This window comes from Rousettus aegyptiacus, unplaced genomic scaffold (genome assembly GCF_014176215.1).
Source record: "Rousettus aegyptiacus isolate mRouAeg1 unplaced genomic scaffold, mRouAeg1.p scaffold_m13_p_11, whole genome shotgun sequence".
Taxonomy (NCBI): domain Eukaryota; kingdom Metazoa; phylum Chordata; class Mammalia; order Chiroptera; family Pteropodidae; genus Rousettus; species Rousettus aegyptiacus.
The window spans coordinates 73,843,263-73,856,855 of NW_023416286.1; the positions used below are offsets into that span (position 1 = coordinate 73,843,263).

Consider the following 13,593-nt stretch of genomic DNA (forward strand, 5'->3'; position numbering starts at 1 on the left):
TTTTAAGATGTAATTCTGGAGAGTGGAGAAGAAAGTTTTCTAGAGAGGAACAAAGCAAAGTGCAGAGACTCACAAGTGTGTCTCACATGAGAATACACACAAAAGAGAAGGTTAAAGAAACACCATTGGGCTGATAATTGACTGGATCAGGGATTAAAATAATTTGGCACAAGCTCTATCACAGGTGTAAAAAGTACATCTGAATTCTAAAAAGTAGTTTTTGAAGTTGTACAGGGTATGGAAAATGTCAAGTTCCACTTAAAAGCACTTAATTTTTAAGAAAACCCTGTCAAGGCTCTTTAATCTTCAACTTGTAAGATTTGAATTTTCTTGAAAAAAATGAGTGGCTGTCCTTTATCCTGTTATAAAGAACCCAGTAGAAGGAAATTCCAAAGCATACCTTGGTAAACATTCTCTGTGTGTGATATTTGCTTTATCGGAAGTTCATGAGTTCTTTTGTTTTGTTTTGTTCTGTTTTGTTTTTGATAATTCTAGGCACGTAATTAAAGCATCTATAGTCTTTTCTTTGGGGACATGTTAACTGTTTCCCCTGTTCAGGCTTTCAGATTTATTCTTCTCCTTAGCCACAGTGTTTGCTGTTAATTTTTCTAAACAGTTATTTATTCTAAAAAATTTTAACTTATTTTCCCAATGGCAAATATATCTTTTTGTTGACCATTCAAGAGAAAGTATGATTGTAAATATAATTAACTAATTGGTATTTTTAGAAATCACGAAATAAGGAAAGGTTGCATTTATTTTTTGAAAAGACAATTGCTTTTAAACTGGAAAAAAAATGGTTTCTTGTCTCTTGTAAATTAAGACCTACTTAATTCTCATGATTTTTAAACAAAAGGAAGAAATGTTATGAGACAGCTAATGCTTGGAGTTGAAATATTGGTCGGTTTGGATGGTGAAGCACATGTGACGTGTGACTATATGGCCATAGTATTCGATCTATATTAGTAGTTGAATATTTAATTGTAAAGTAAGATGTTAGGTCCTTGTGAGTTGAAATTAATTGGAATGTTTTTGTTTTTAAGGTTGGGCGGTTTGAGATTAACCTTATCAGTCCAGACACTAAATCAGTTGTACTTGAAAAGAATTTTAAAGAGATCTCTTCTTGTTCACAGGTATGTATTAAAGTAGATCGTAGTATTTCAAGAAACCAACTAAACCTTTTTTTCTAAATTAAAATAACTGGGCTTATACCTCTTCAACTTTTACTATTTTTCTAAATTTTAATTTTTAAGTGGATTCGTCTTAAACTAAGAGTGTACGTGCGTTTGTGTCTACGCCAATAACAAAATCCCGTCTAGGGCCCTTAGTATCATAATAGTTTGTCCTCATTTTCTCAATCCTTTTCTCCTTGTAGCATTACTTCATCAAATTCCTTCCACTGATGGAGTTTTTGTGGTGGGAAATTCTTTTGAAAATACCTCACAGATAGTGTTCCTCACAATCTTGGGCAGTGGGATTTGTGGGTATCACTGAGTCACGTTTGCTTTTCATACCATGGTGGGTAATGAAAGGAGAACTAGTACTTTCAACTTCCATTAATATAAATGATAAATTTTGAAAAGAAGGGTTTGGTATATTTGTGTTCTTTTGTTTATTTTTAATTCACAAACCGTGTATTTGAAAGTTTTTGAAATAATCGATACAGCTAAATATGTACAAGTTCATATTAGGCACAAACTAATCTCCTAATTACCATAATAATAATTTAGAATATCTATTCAAAGGTTAGAGCTACCTAAACATATTTTGAACATGGAAGGAATTTTTGAAGATTTTGGAACACAGGGGTACGAAGGTTGAAAAGGCAAGGATCCCTCTGAGGAGGTCACTGGAAGAGAGGATTAACCTCTTTCCTAGAGAGGTGACTTAGATGAACCTTCAGGGACCTGGATCTCACCAAGAGCCCTTCCTGTATTTTAATGTTGAAAAATCAAGACTGCCTTTTTATTTCTTAAATTTTAGAGTTAGCATTCCCATAGGCATGATATTCAGACATTCTTCTCTTCAAAAATGACAAGCTTTTGTATATCTTGTTAATCGTTCACCTCACCTTCAGTTAATGCTGTTTTACTTCTAATGTTTTGTTTTAATATTTGTTTTATTATATGGAGACATAAAATTATGTTGTGAAGATAAAAATTTTATACTTTAATAACTTAGAGTATCCCTCTATAAGAAGATTATATTGAAAATTTATAAATCCTTATTTAAAGGATAAAAAATTAAGTAGAAAAGTTATTTACTTTAACAGAAAAAGTATTTATTGAGTATTTTTATAATTACCTGTTTACTGAGGGTCCCTGCTAGATTATAAGCTATGTGAGGGCAGGTGTCTTATTCTGTAGGGCATCAGAATAAGATATATTAAGACAGAGCTTAACACTTAGGTATTCAATAAATGTTGAATGGCTATTTCTATATGTAGGAACTTGTGCCAAATACTGGGGAGAGTGGGGTACAAACCTGTGAAGTTCCTGTCCCCCAGAGCGTGAAGAGTCATCCTAAAGAGTTGTGCCTATCACCCCCACAGTCCTCAACCCTTTGAAGACTAGCAGTGCTCATTGAACACCTAAAGGGGAAAAAAAGGGGAGGGGAAGAACCAGCCAACTCAAACGTATAAAATTGGCAGTTTGAATGTGATTTTTGCTTTTCTCTCTCTCTCTCTTTTTTTTTTTTTTTAAAGCAAGCTTTCTATTCTGACATTCTGGTCCGGAAAAAGAATTAAACAAAAGATATGGGGGAAATATCTTTGATTGCAGGAATTGTCAGGTCAACCTCTACTCCTCAATGAGTGGCCCTGCTCTTATTCCTTCTTTCCACAGAATTGAACTGATATAATGTGGCCACATTCAGAAACTGTGCTTTTTAAAAACATGCATACCTCTAAGTATTTCTTTCTTCAAAATATGTAGGGCTGTGTCCCTGGCAAGCATTAGGAAAAAGATAGTGGTTTTCTTTACCGTAAATAGTGCCATTGCCTGAAGACTCACTGAGCCAACGAGGTTCTATGAATTTTTCCCATTTAGTACTAAACTAGTAGATGATATTCTTTCATTGTAACGAGTTATACCAGATGGAGCTATCACCTCATGAATTATAACTTCACTCCTCCTTATTGACTTGTTTCTTTTTATCAGAGTTGATTTCCTTTTTCCATGTCCATTGGATAGGTTGAGCTTATTATTACAAAAATAGTGGTTACTATTCATCACATGTACCAAAAAGTATAATTGATATTTCTTAGTCCTAAATCTCAAAAATTCCTTATGGTAGGTGCCATTACTACTATTTTATAACAAGAGATGGAGCCTCAGAAATAATTATCAGCAACTGAGCATGATGTCTTACGCCTAGTAGATGGTTGAACTAAGATTATAGCACAGATCTGTCTGATTCCAAAGCCAATTTCTTTTTGTCATTGTGATTTAGGTTCACTACAGCACAACTTTAAATTTTTTCCTACCTGGCTTTTCATAGTCCTATGCTTGCTATTAAAATAACAAGATATTGTCTTCTAATTGGTATGTATATATTCAGGCTGATATAGATTCCCAGATGATTCCGAATTTTTTATGGACTGTAGTTGAGGTTATTTAGCTGGCATTCAGAAAGTACAGTGATTGATTTGTGAATGTGGATAATTAACATCTATAATAATTTCTTTCATGTATTGTCTTCTAATAGGTATGGCTCCTAAAATGTCTATAAGTAGACAAATATTCTAGTCTTTTTAATACACACTTTAGGGAATTGCATGACATTTAATTAGAGCATTGTCAGTGTAGTTTTTCTGGTTCTTAGCCTCACATAGACAAGAACAGGATTTATGATGATGAATCATACTGCCTGTTCTAAGAAGACCAATAAATTGAAAACTCTATTACTTGCAAACACCAAGTAGCAGTTTTATTATAAGAGACAGTAGATCATGCCATCGTATTTTTCCTCCTGTGGCCCTGAGTTAAACAGAGTGTTTGAAAAACAAACGAACAAACAAATCTGAGTATTTGCTCTCACATTTTATTTTATGCATCAAAAAGCTACCATATAATTTTGCTATGACGATATGTCTCATTTCACAGTGCTATAAGGAGAAATTCATAGACGTGTAAAAGCATAGAACTGATATCGATTTCCATAGTGTTGATTAAGAGAACGTGTTCCTATAATACTGTACTTCTTTCTCCTCTGCTAGGGTATAAAGCATGTTGATCACTTTGGCTTTATCTGTCGGGAGTCACCAGAGCCTGGGTTGAGCCAGTATATCTGCTACGTGTTTCAGTGTGCCAGTGAATCTCTGGTAAGTGGTGTGATTGCTGTCCCTCTGCTCCTGTCCATGCATTCAGCTAATGGAGACTCAATGCTTATGAACCCAAGCCTCACAGAACGCTGTCAGTGCAGAAAAAAGGCATCTAAAAATATATTTCTGCCCTTCAAAGTATCACAGCAATGGAAAACAAACACAAAAACCAAATTGTTATGGTAATTTTTAAGCCTGGAGACTTCCTTGAGTTTAACAAATCTAATCATGTTACCAGAAGTATTTTTAAAAGGTAGGAAACAGCTAACACTAGAAGAGCTATTACTTTTTCCAGTGCTCATGTGAGAAGGTAGGGAAGGCCACCAACCTCTTATTCTTTTAATTGCTGTAACATCTCAGAGTAGCTGATGCTTATTTCAATAGAGCAGAGAATGATTTTTTTTTCTTTCAATAGTTTCTGTCATTTTTAAAATGCTTTATTCTTTATGAGCTTTTTTTTTTTATTTTTTTTTTTTGGCCTTCATTTTCTTTCTTTGGAATTTGAAAGTCAATTCTTCTCCTCAACACTCCCCTACTTCTCCCCTGCCCCATTTATAAGCACAGTAGGAGTTTGAGAAGAAAAATAAAGACAGATGAGGAAATACATCTGAGTGACTAAGAGTATGTTGATATTTTCCCCTAAATTTTTTACTTATTCTTCAACTTGTGTTATCTCTCCTAACCATTTTTAACACAAACCTTTAGATATGTCACCATTCTTTGAAGGAAATATTTCTTTAGATATATAATGCTGCCACAAGCATTTCTCCCAGGAAAACACATGTCACTTGGACATGTACAAATAAACCAGGACAGATTCTCTATTTCCTTAGCGCATGGTGCCGTCATTTCTGGTAACTCTTGCCTTCCATATTCCCAATGTGGATAATGAGTTTAGAAATACTAAAGTGATGAGAGTGAATTGGTACAAAGGTACTCTCTGACTAGTGCCCTTTGGGTCGCAACCTTTTCCTCTAGGGAATATAATAGCACTGTCATCACTGTCAATTTCTTACTCAAGAGAGTTCCATTTGAGTTTTGTTCTCACTCTGACTAATTCACCACACATTTGAAAAGTTCATGTGTTTCTGTCCAGGTGACCACTGTATGATAGGTTCAGTTCAGTCCTCGAGATGGAAATTTGAGAGTTGTTATTATGTGAATGATACTCAAAGGCATGGGAATGGGTGAGCACCCAGGGGGAAGTTAAGAGAAAGCCAAAGAGAACCAATGATACAATACTGGAAAATGCCAACCATGCCAGAGTTAGGTAGAGAATGATAATGTAGGATGATCTGCCACCCATGCCGCACTCCTCACCCACCCCCTGCCCAGCTCACTCCTCTCTCCTTCCCTCCCCTGACCCTCTTCTCATCTAAGGCTAATTCTCATACCATGTTCTGGATCCTTTACTCTTCTACTTCCCCAAAACCTGTAAAATATTCTATATTTTATTTTGGCAGCTTCATTTACCCAAATTCTCAGTTTAGAAACCATAATGCATTCTTTCTCATCTTCTACATCCACTCTTCACTAAATCCTAAGGTAGAAATATCTCATATCCATCTCTCCTCCCCCGCCCCCCCCCCCCCGTCTACACTCCGATTATGGACATTCATCTTCTTAGACTGTTATATTAGTGTTATAACTAGTCTCCCTGCCACTCGTTTAACCTGTCATCTGTCTACTTTGTGCATTATGCTATAGTTTTGTTTCTTACAAAATTTTCTCACTGGAAGCTAGTTTATACCTCCTAGATTGTTTAGCATGGCTGCAGGGACTTCCTGATGCTGGTCCAGTCTCCACCAGAATGCCTCCCCTTTTTATGACGATGTCCTCATGCATCGTCCCTTATGCTGTTCTCTAGGCCAGACCTCAGAGGCTGGTGTGACAATTGGTGTGATGTTGCTTTCATCTGGTTTGCCATTGAATCAGCAAATAGATCGTGCCTGGGACATATGAAATCAAGAATTTAAGTGAATGGCGAAGGCTCACAGAAGTGCAGCTGAGGTTTAGAAGTCACTGTTGGCTCCTCGCATGGATGGAGAGGTCTGCCATGTCAGAGGACACCAGCGCCAGGACTCACTGCTTTTATGCTGTCATTTGAGGAAAGTGACCATGTGGGCTGCAAGGGTCTGCGCTGCTACTAACGAAGGAGGTTGCGCCATGCTTTCTGTTTTCTCATTCTTTGCATGTGAAGCAGGCCTGCTCTTGCTGTATTGTGAGCCGAATCCACTTCCTCTAATTGTCTACCATGGACTTCTTAGGATCCAGCTTAGTTATCACATCCTAGTGATGCCTTTTTTTTCTTTCCAGAAATTCACTCCTTTAGTTGCTCTGCTGTCAGTGTTCTTGCTACACCTTGTTCACAGATCTCTTAACAATTTCTACAAATCCCCACACTTATTTATTTGTCACAACTTTTTACTCCACTTGTGAATCTCAAAGGCTAGGGCTATTCATATTCTTGTCATTCCCTCAGTGTTTCTAGGGTATCAGGTGCTCGTAAAGTGCATTTTGAGTGACGGAGTGCATTACTCTTCAGACATTCATTTTCTGCATGCTGCTTAATCTTTGATTACTGGATAATCTGCAGGAAAAGGAAGATCATGTATAAACTTATTTCTAACTCATTTACAAGTTTCGTTTTGTTTGTAGTTGTTAGTATGTTCATTTTACCCTCATGGGTGTAGAGAAAGTTTTGGAAATGGATTCATAGTAGAAAGTCTGAGAATGTGCTGCATTCTTCTACTCTGAGAAGTTCTGTGACTAAGGTAACAGACTAGACTGGCTGAGAATTTCTTCCTTTCACATTGAAGCTGGATCACAGTCTCAGTTTTGGCACCATTATTTGTAAGAAGAGCCCCATGCTGGAACCTTTGAGACTCTGTTTACTCTAATTTTATCAGAAGGCATCTTAAGTGAATAGTGAGGCATCAGAACTGCAAGCTAGAAGAAAAATTAACTATAAACTTCCTGTATAACAGAGGCTGACTCAAGCAGCTGATGTATGGAACAAAACAGTCAATTAAGTATCATAGGTATAAGCAGTGTTATGATTGATGTGGCTAGGCAGTTGTGTAAGACAAAGTATTACAAAACCACATCTGCTGACTTCTCTGAGAACAAAGCATATGCAACTAGAATTTCCTTTTACTTCTTCATAGCAATTGCTATGAATTGATAAATAGTATAGTGTTCTAATGAGACCCAGAGGGTTACACTAGAAGCTTGGACAGCCAGTACTCACAAACTCACTCCCTCCCTCCCTCCCTCCCTCCCTCCGTCCTTTCCTTCCTTCCTTCCTTCCTTCCTTCCTTCCTTCCTTCCTTCCTTCCTTCCTTCTTCTTTCCTTCCTTTGGAAATAGCTGCAGGCAGGTGGCTTAATTTTGTTTAACGAACCCTTGAGATTTGTAGAAAATACCTTTACTGCCTTCTCCAAAACTGGTTTAAGATGTGTGAAAAAGTAGAAGTTACCATTACTTATAGATAAGGAAAAAATAAAACTCCACAGATGATGCAGACAACAATATCTAGGGAAAGTGTAAAAAAAAAAAGACTCAAGCTATTCAGACCCACGTTTAAATTTTTTCCCAAATGATTAGACTAGATAATCTTTTTAAGTCCTTACACATTCTGTGATTCTTAGACTTATTCTAAAATGCTATAAAATACTTAAGTTTGGTATATAAATGTTTATGAGCATTATCTTCATTATGGATTTTCACTTAAATATCACAAATTGACTTTCTTTGTTTCATCTCATGCTTTTCACTGGAAATTTACATCTGCCCGGTAGTAATGTTAAGAATACTTCCTTTTTGTTTGCCTATGATTGATTTATCTTTGCCCATTCCTTTACTTTTAACCTTTGAATAAGACCTATGATTTTTTTTGTTGTTGCTGTTGTATATAGACTAAAATAATTAAGTTATTCATAGTATAATAATTTGAACTTGTAGTTACTCTGATCCCATGATAGAATTCATAGGCTGTCTGGAAAGAAAAATGACAGATTAAAAAAATTTAAGCATTTAAAATTCCAGAAGTCAAATACAATTTTTAGTAATATTTGTGGCTGAAAGAAATTGACAGGCACATCTCAGACACCATTGAAATGGTCTTTTGTTTCACCTAGAAATAGACAAGAAAACCTAAAAGTTTTGTATTTCCATTGGAGGCCTTTTACAAGGCAGTATTACTAAATAACAAATATTAAACCTATATCAAAGCTAGGCAGATGAGTAACCCCTTCAGTGCTTTAAATAAATGAGAAACAAGAAACTAGGAATAAACATCTGCATAAGTGATTAAAATTGTTTTTTTATGTATATAACAAGGCAAATGAAATAAAAATGCAAAGGCATTAAATGTAGTGCTTTTATTTTAAAGAAGTAGAAATCTTTACTTTTAAAATATAAAAGAACAAGTTTTATGTATAATTCATTTTTATTCATGGAGTGATGTAAAATTATTCATAAGAAAAATTGGTAATATAATAAAACATAACTGAATAATGACTCTCTTAGTGTTTGATTTCTTCTTTTAATAATATTAGGAGAATAAAGTTTCTTTTTATTATGGGCTCTTTATACACTCAAATGTAGAAGTAGATTAAATCCCTTAAATATTAGATTATTCTTAATTCATGCCATAAGGGAAGGAGAAAAAGAGTCTTTCAAAAAGCAGTTTACAAGAATGGGTAATGATTTTCAATATCAAAGCTGGTTCTGATGAGGCTCTTAGTATTCTGTAGCTCTCCACGCAGATTTTAGATTTTGATCTCAGGCAGCGTATGGGAAAAGCTCACCTTACACTGATGTTTGTATCATAGAGAAGGAGACATGACCTTAAGTTGATTTAACAGTGCATGGGAATGAGCTAACTTTGAAGTAGCAACCTGAATACTAGAATGCTGGATTCAAAATTATTTACTGAATTATTGGGAGAGCAAGGAAGAAAGTTGATGGCAGTTTTTAAGATGCTGCCCTAGTGTTCAGACCGAGCAGTTAGACAACATGTCAGAACTTCTTAGTGTCACAAATCAGAAGTGAAATGATAATAAATGAGAAGCCATAGAGATAAGATCAGCAACCTCCATTGAGTTCTCCAATGTTATTTAAATTGAACTCACTTCCCCCCAGAACTTTGCTTAAATACGTTTTGTTTTTACACTAAAAACAATCCCGAAGGATAAAGTAAATAGGATACCTATTAACACAAGTGAAGAGTAAACCTATTTTATTGCTCCCTATATATTGCAGACACAACTTCCAGAGATCTTTATCTGGTAAATTACTTAATTAAACAGAGACCTGATTGACTATCAAACTGTGATAGCATATTACTTAGTAAGATTCAAAAAATAGCATTCAAGTAACAGACCAGTATTATATTATACACATTAAAATGATCTTATTTCATCTAGTTTTCAATTACATGTATAATTGAAGGTCTAACTTCAAGACAGTATTTTCTCCCTACCAGTTCGGTAGTCATCGAAATTTCATATTTATTATTTATTCATTGTCAACAGAATCTGACATTGCTGTTGGGATTTTAATGTGTTACCATGAAAGCAAACTTTTATAGACCTAAGTTTTGTTTCTTCTGGTAGGTGGATGAGGTAATGTTGACTCTGAAACAGGCGTTCAGCACAGCGGCCGCCCTGCAGAGTGCCAAGACCCAGATCAAGCTGTGTGAGGCCTGCCCTATGCACTCTTTGCATAAGCTCTGTGAAAGGATTGAAGGTACAGTATAACTTGGCCTTGGCAAAAGAGAAGTTTGCTTTGGCATTTGGGAAGTGAGGAAGTTGCTACTGTCATTGAATGGTTCTTTGTTCTGAGGTGAAGCAAGAACCCAAAGAACACTTTCTCATGTCCAGTCGAATTTGTGCTGTCAGTCTCTCCTAGGTACTTGGCTTCCCCCGCCCTCCATACCCCCCCCCCCAACACTTTATTTCTCTGTCCTTTTAATTTTTAATTTCTTTTTCCTGAGGGCAAATTCAAGGAAGGGGCTTGCATTTCCCACAGTTCTGAAGACTGTGCTATGTACATAGCATGAACTGACCTAATATTTATTAAATGAATGAGGAGAGGCAAAACCATCTCAGAATGTCAACTGTATTTTTATCAAAGTCTTTCTTTCTTTCCCTTCTCACTTGGTGATGTATGCATTTTTCCTAAAGTTTAGAACTGGAATGAAACTTGTGTGACTTTTGAAGAACATTTGAAAATGATAGATAATTGATGTGATTTCATAGAGCAGGTTTTAAAAAATGTGTTCTGGTGAGGGGCAGGAGGAGAGGTGACTCTGACTCACTTTCCCTTTCTTTTTGTTGTCTCTTACCAACAAAAACGGTTGAAAACTACTACAGGAGAGAAGAAACAATTTATGAAATACTTGTTAAGCGTCTGCTATGTGCCATGCAATGTGCTAGGCGCTGGGAACACAGAGGTAATTGAGATGTGGACTGTGCCTTAGAAAGTTTACAGTCTAGAGTAGAACACAGGCACATGAGCATATAAATGCAATTCAGTATGATAGGTGTTACAATGGGAGAATATAAACTCCAGAACAAAGCAGGTCTAGTCATTGTAAATCCTAATTGTGATTTCTGTTCAGTAGGCAGCAGAATCATAGGCAAATGGCAAAACTGATGATGAACAGCAGTGTTTATTGAATAACCATTCAACTTTGTGACCAAAGACTATTTAAATGTAATATTCAGATTTTAAAATTTGTTATTATAATTTTACAGACAGCAAATTATTTCAAACATATATATATATAACCTTTATAAAAATGGAACGTTTAGTTACAATTAAAATTAATTTTACAGAATGCATATTATTTTAAAATACATGTAACTTTTACAAAAGGAGCATTATTTTAAAATATATATAACCTTAATAAAAATGGTAAAGGGAATATTATAAATCTGTGGAAGAAAGGCTGAATTACTCAGGAAATGGCGTTGGATCAATTTGCTATCCAAAGAAAAAGATTCCTTTTACTTATCCTACTTAAATACATTGTAGATGGATCAAAGTCCTTAGTGTACATAAACAACATATTAAAACCATTAAAAGAAAATAAGAATATTATGTCCTTAAACAAGAAAATCTTCATTAAGACTCAAAAATGCAAAAACTATTATAAGACATTCACAGATTTGACTTTATAAAAATTTAAAGTTTTATTAGTGGTACCAGAGGGAAGGGGGGTGGAGCAAGGAAGTGGGTTGGAGTCGAGGGGTCAAATACATGGTGATAGAAGGGAATTTAACTTTGAGTGGTGAACACAGTGCAATATACATATACATATTTTGAATTGTACTCTTGAAACTCGTTTCATTTTATTAACCAATGTCACTCCAACAGTTTCAACTAAAAATATATAAAGTTTTTACATAACAACAACTGCTTCCTTGGAAATTAAATGATAAATGACAAATGAGGAGATAAGAGACTGGTATTCACAATTTTTAAGAACTCTTATTATCTATAAGAAAAAGATAAAACTGTCAGAGGAAATTCTGGAAATCCTACTAAAAATCACTCCTCTGAAAAGGAGATCAAAAGTCCAATAATAAAAATGAGAGTATGCTCAAACTCACTATATGTCAGAGACATGAACATGAAGATAACAATAAGATACTCATCGAATTAACTGTTGGTGAAATTGTAGGGGTACATTTATGTGATATGTTGGGAGTGTAAATTAGTATAGCCAATTATGGGGAAAAATTAATAGAAACTCACTAGCCTAAAATTGCACATAGCCTGTTAACCAGAAGTTCCATGTCTTAATAAGGGAAACTCTTATATAGGTTCAGAAGGTGACATTCTCAAGGTTGTATTGTTTGTAAATAATAGAGAACTGGAAACAACCTAAATGTCCATCACTAGCATAATTGAAGTATGTTCATACGATGTAACAATGGGAATGAATTTCAACTGTTTATCAACTTGAACACACCTTCAAATCATATTATTGAGTGAAAAAATAATTTGCTGAATAACACATATACTTTGATGCTATATCTGGAAAATTTCCTTTAAAAAAATTTTTTTTTAATTGGGTCCACTTTTAGATTTACAGAAAAGTTTCAAGGAGTTTCCAAATATTCCTCCCCAACCTTCCCCATCGTTAACATTGGGACAATATTAATATCCAAAGTAGACAGTTCTTTTGATCTTTGCCAGTTTTTTCACTCATGTCCTGTTTTGTTTTATTTTGTTGTTTCGTTTTGTTTTGTTCCTTTAAGGATTCCAGTCAAGCTCCTACACTGTGTAGAGCTGCAGTCTACAGCTCTTCCTCAGCCTTTCCTCGTCTTTAATGACCTTTACATGCCCAGCGAGTGTTGTTCAGTTGTTTTGCCGACCATCCCTCAGTTCAGCCTGTCTGATGTCTTCTCACCTGTGGACCAAAGTCCCTCCTCCCTGCTAACAGCACTGTAGATCAGGGGTGCCTCCTCCTCAGTGTGCGATATCATGGGGCTCACGATGTTGATAAGTTTTATGACTGGTTATGTTAGCCTTAGTGTGGTCTCAGGGATCTTTCATTATAAAATTACTATCATTCCCCCTGGAATTAAGTCTTTTAGGGAAGATAATTTAAATCTATACAAATCTCTTTTCATGCCTTTGTCTACTGTTTCTAATGTCTATGCAAGGCAAATTTAGCTCTATAATGTCCTAATATTTTTTGAATGTAGAACTTATATTACTTGGGTAATAAAATATAAAGCAAATACATGTTTAAAAGAAAAAATGGCAGCAAATATGCCTCAAATGTTAATAGAATAATGATAAGTAATATTTTCCTCTTTGAATTTTTAGTTTTTAAACCTTATGCTATAGAAATAAGATTTCTGTGTAGACAAAGCTAAACACTTAGGGGTAAAAAAGCAACTCTGTATTTCTTTTTTAAACCTACATTGTAGGTGTGTTTTAAAATATATTTTTTATTATAGAAAAGAAGTTTTAAACTTTCATATCAGTAGACCGTCTGTTAGAAGTTGGCATACTATCACAGGGAGCTATCGCAGATGAGGACTCTGTGTATATGTATATAGGGCTGGACCTCAGTTTTGTGGCTCTGAAGTATTTATAGTTTTAGAGAGCTTTCTAAAGAAAAAGAATAAAAGTTATGAATCCAGAATTAGCAGGGCCCTTCCTCAAATCTTGAAGGGATTCTGAAACTTAAGCTTCCCTAGCTTCGAGGTATATGTATATCTGAAGGGAAGGAAGGAAGGATCTATGTTGACT

General features: G+C 35.2%; 1 protein-coding gene across 3 annotated transcripts in view; it reads left to right on the forward strand.

Annotated features, from left to right (window-relative positions):
- Window positions 1-13,593, forward strand: part of TBC1D4 (TBC1 domain family member 4) — a 156,956-nt gene that overhangs the window by 92,109 nt on the left and 51,254 nt on the right. For all 3 annotated transcript variants that reach the window (XM_016149361.2, XM_016149362.2, XM_016149363.2), the window contains exons 3-5: window positions 1,044-1,133; window positions 4,217-4,321; window positions 9,939-10,071. In XM_016149361.2, coding sequence (XP_016004847.1) covers window positions 1,044-1,133; window positions 4,217-4,321; window positions 9,939-10,071 — 328 coding nt within the window. The remainder of the gene's footprint in view (window positions 1-1,043; window positions 1,134-4,216; window positions 4,322-9,938; window positions 10,072-13,593) is intronic.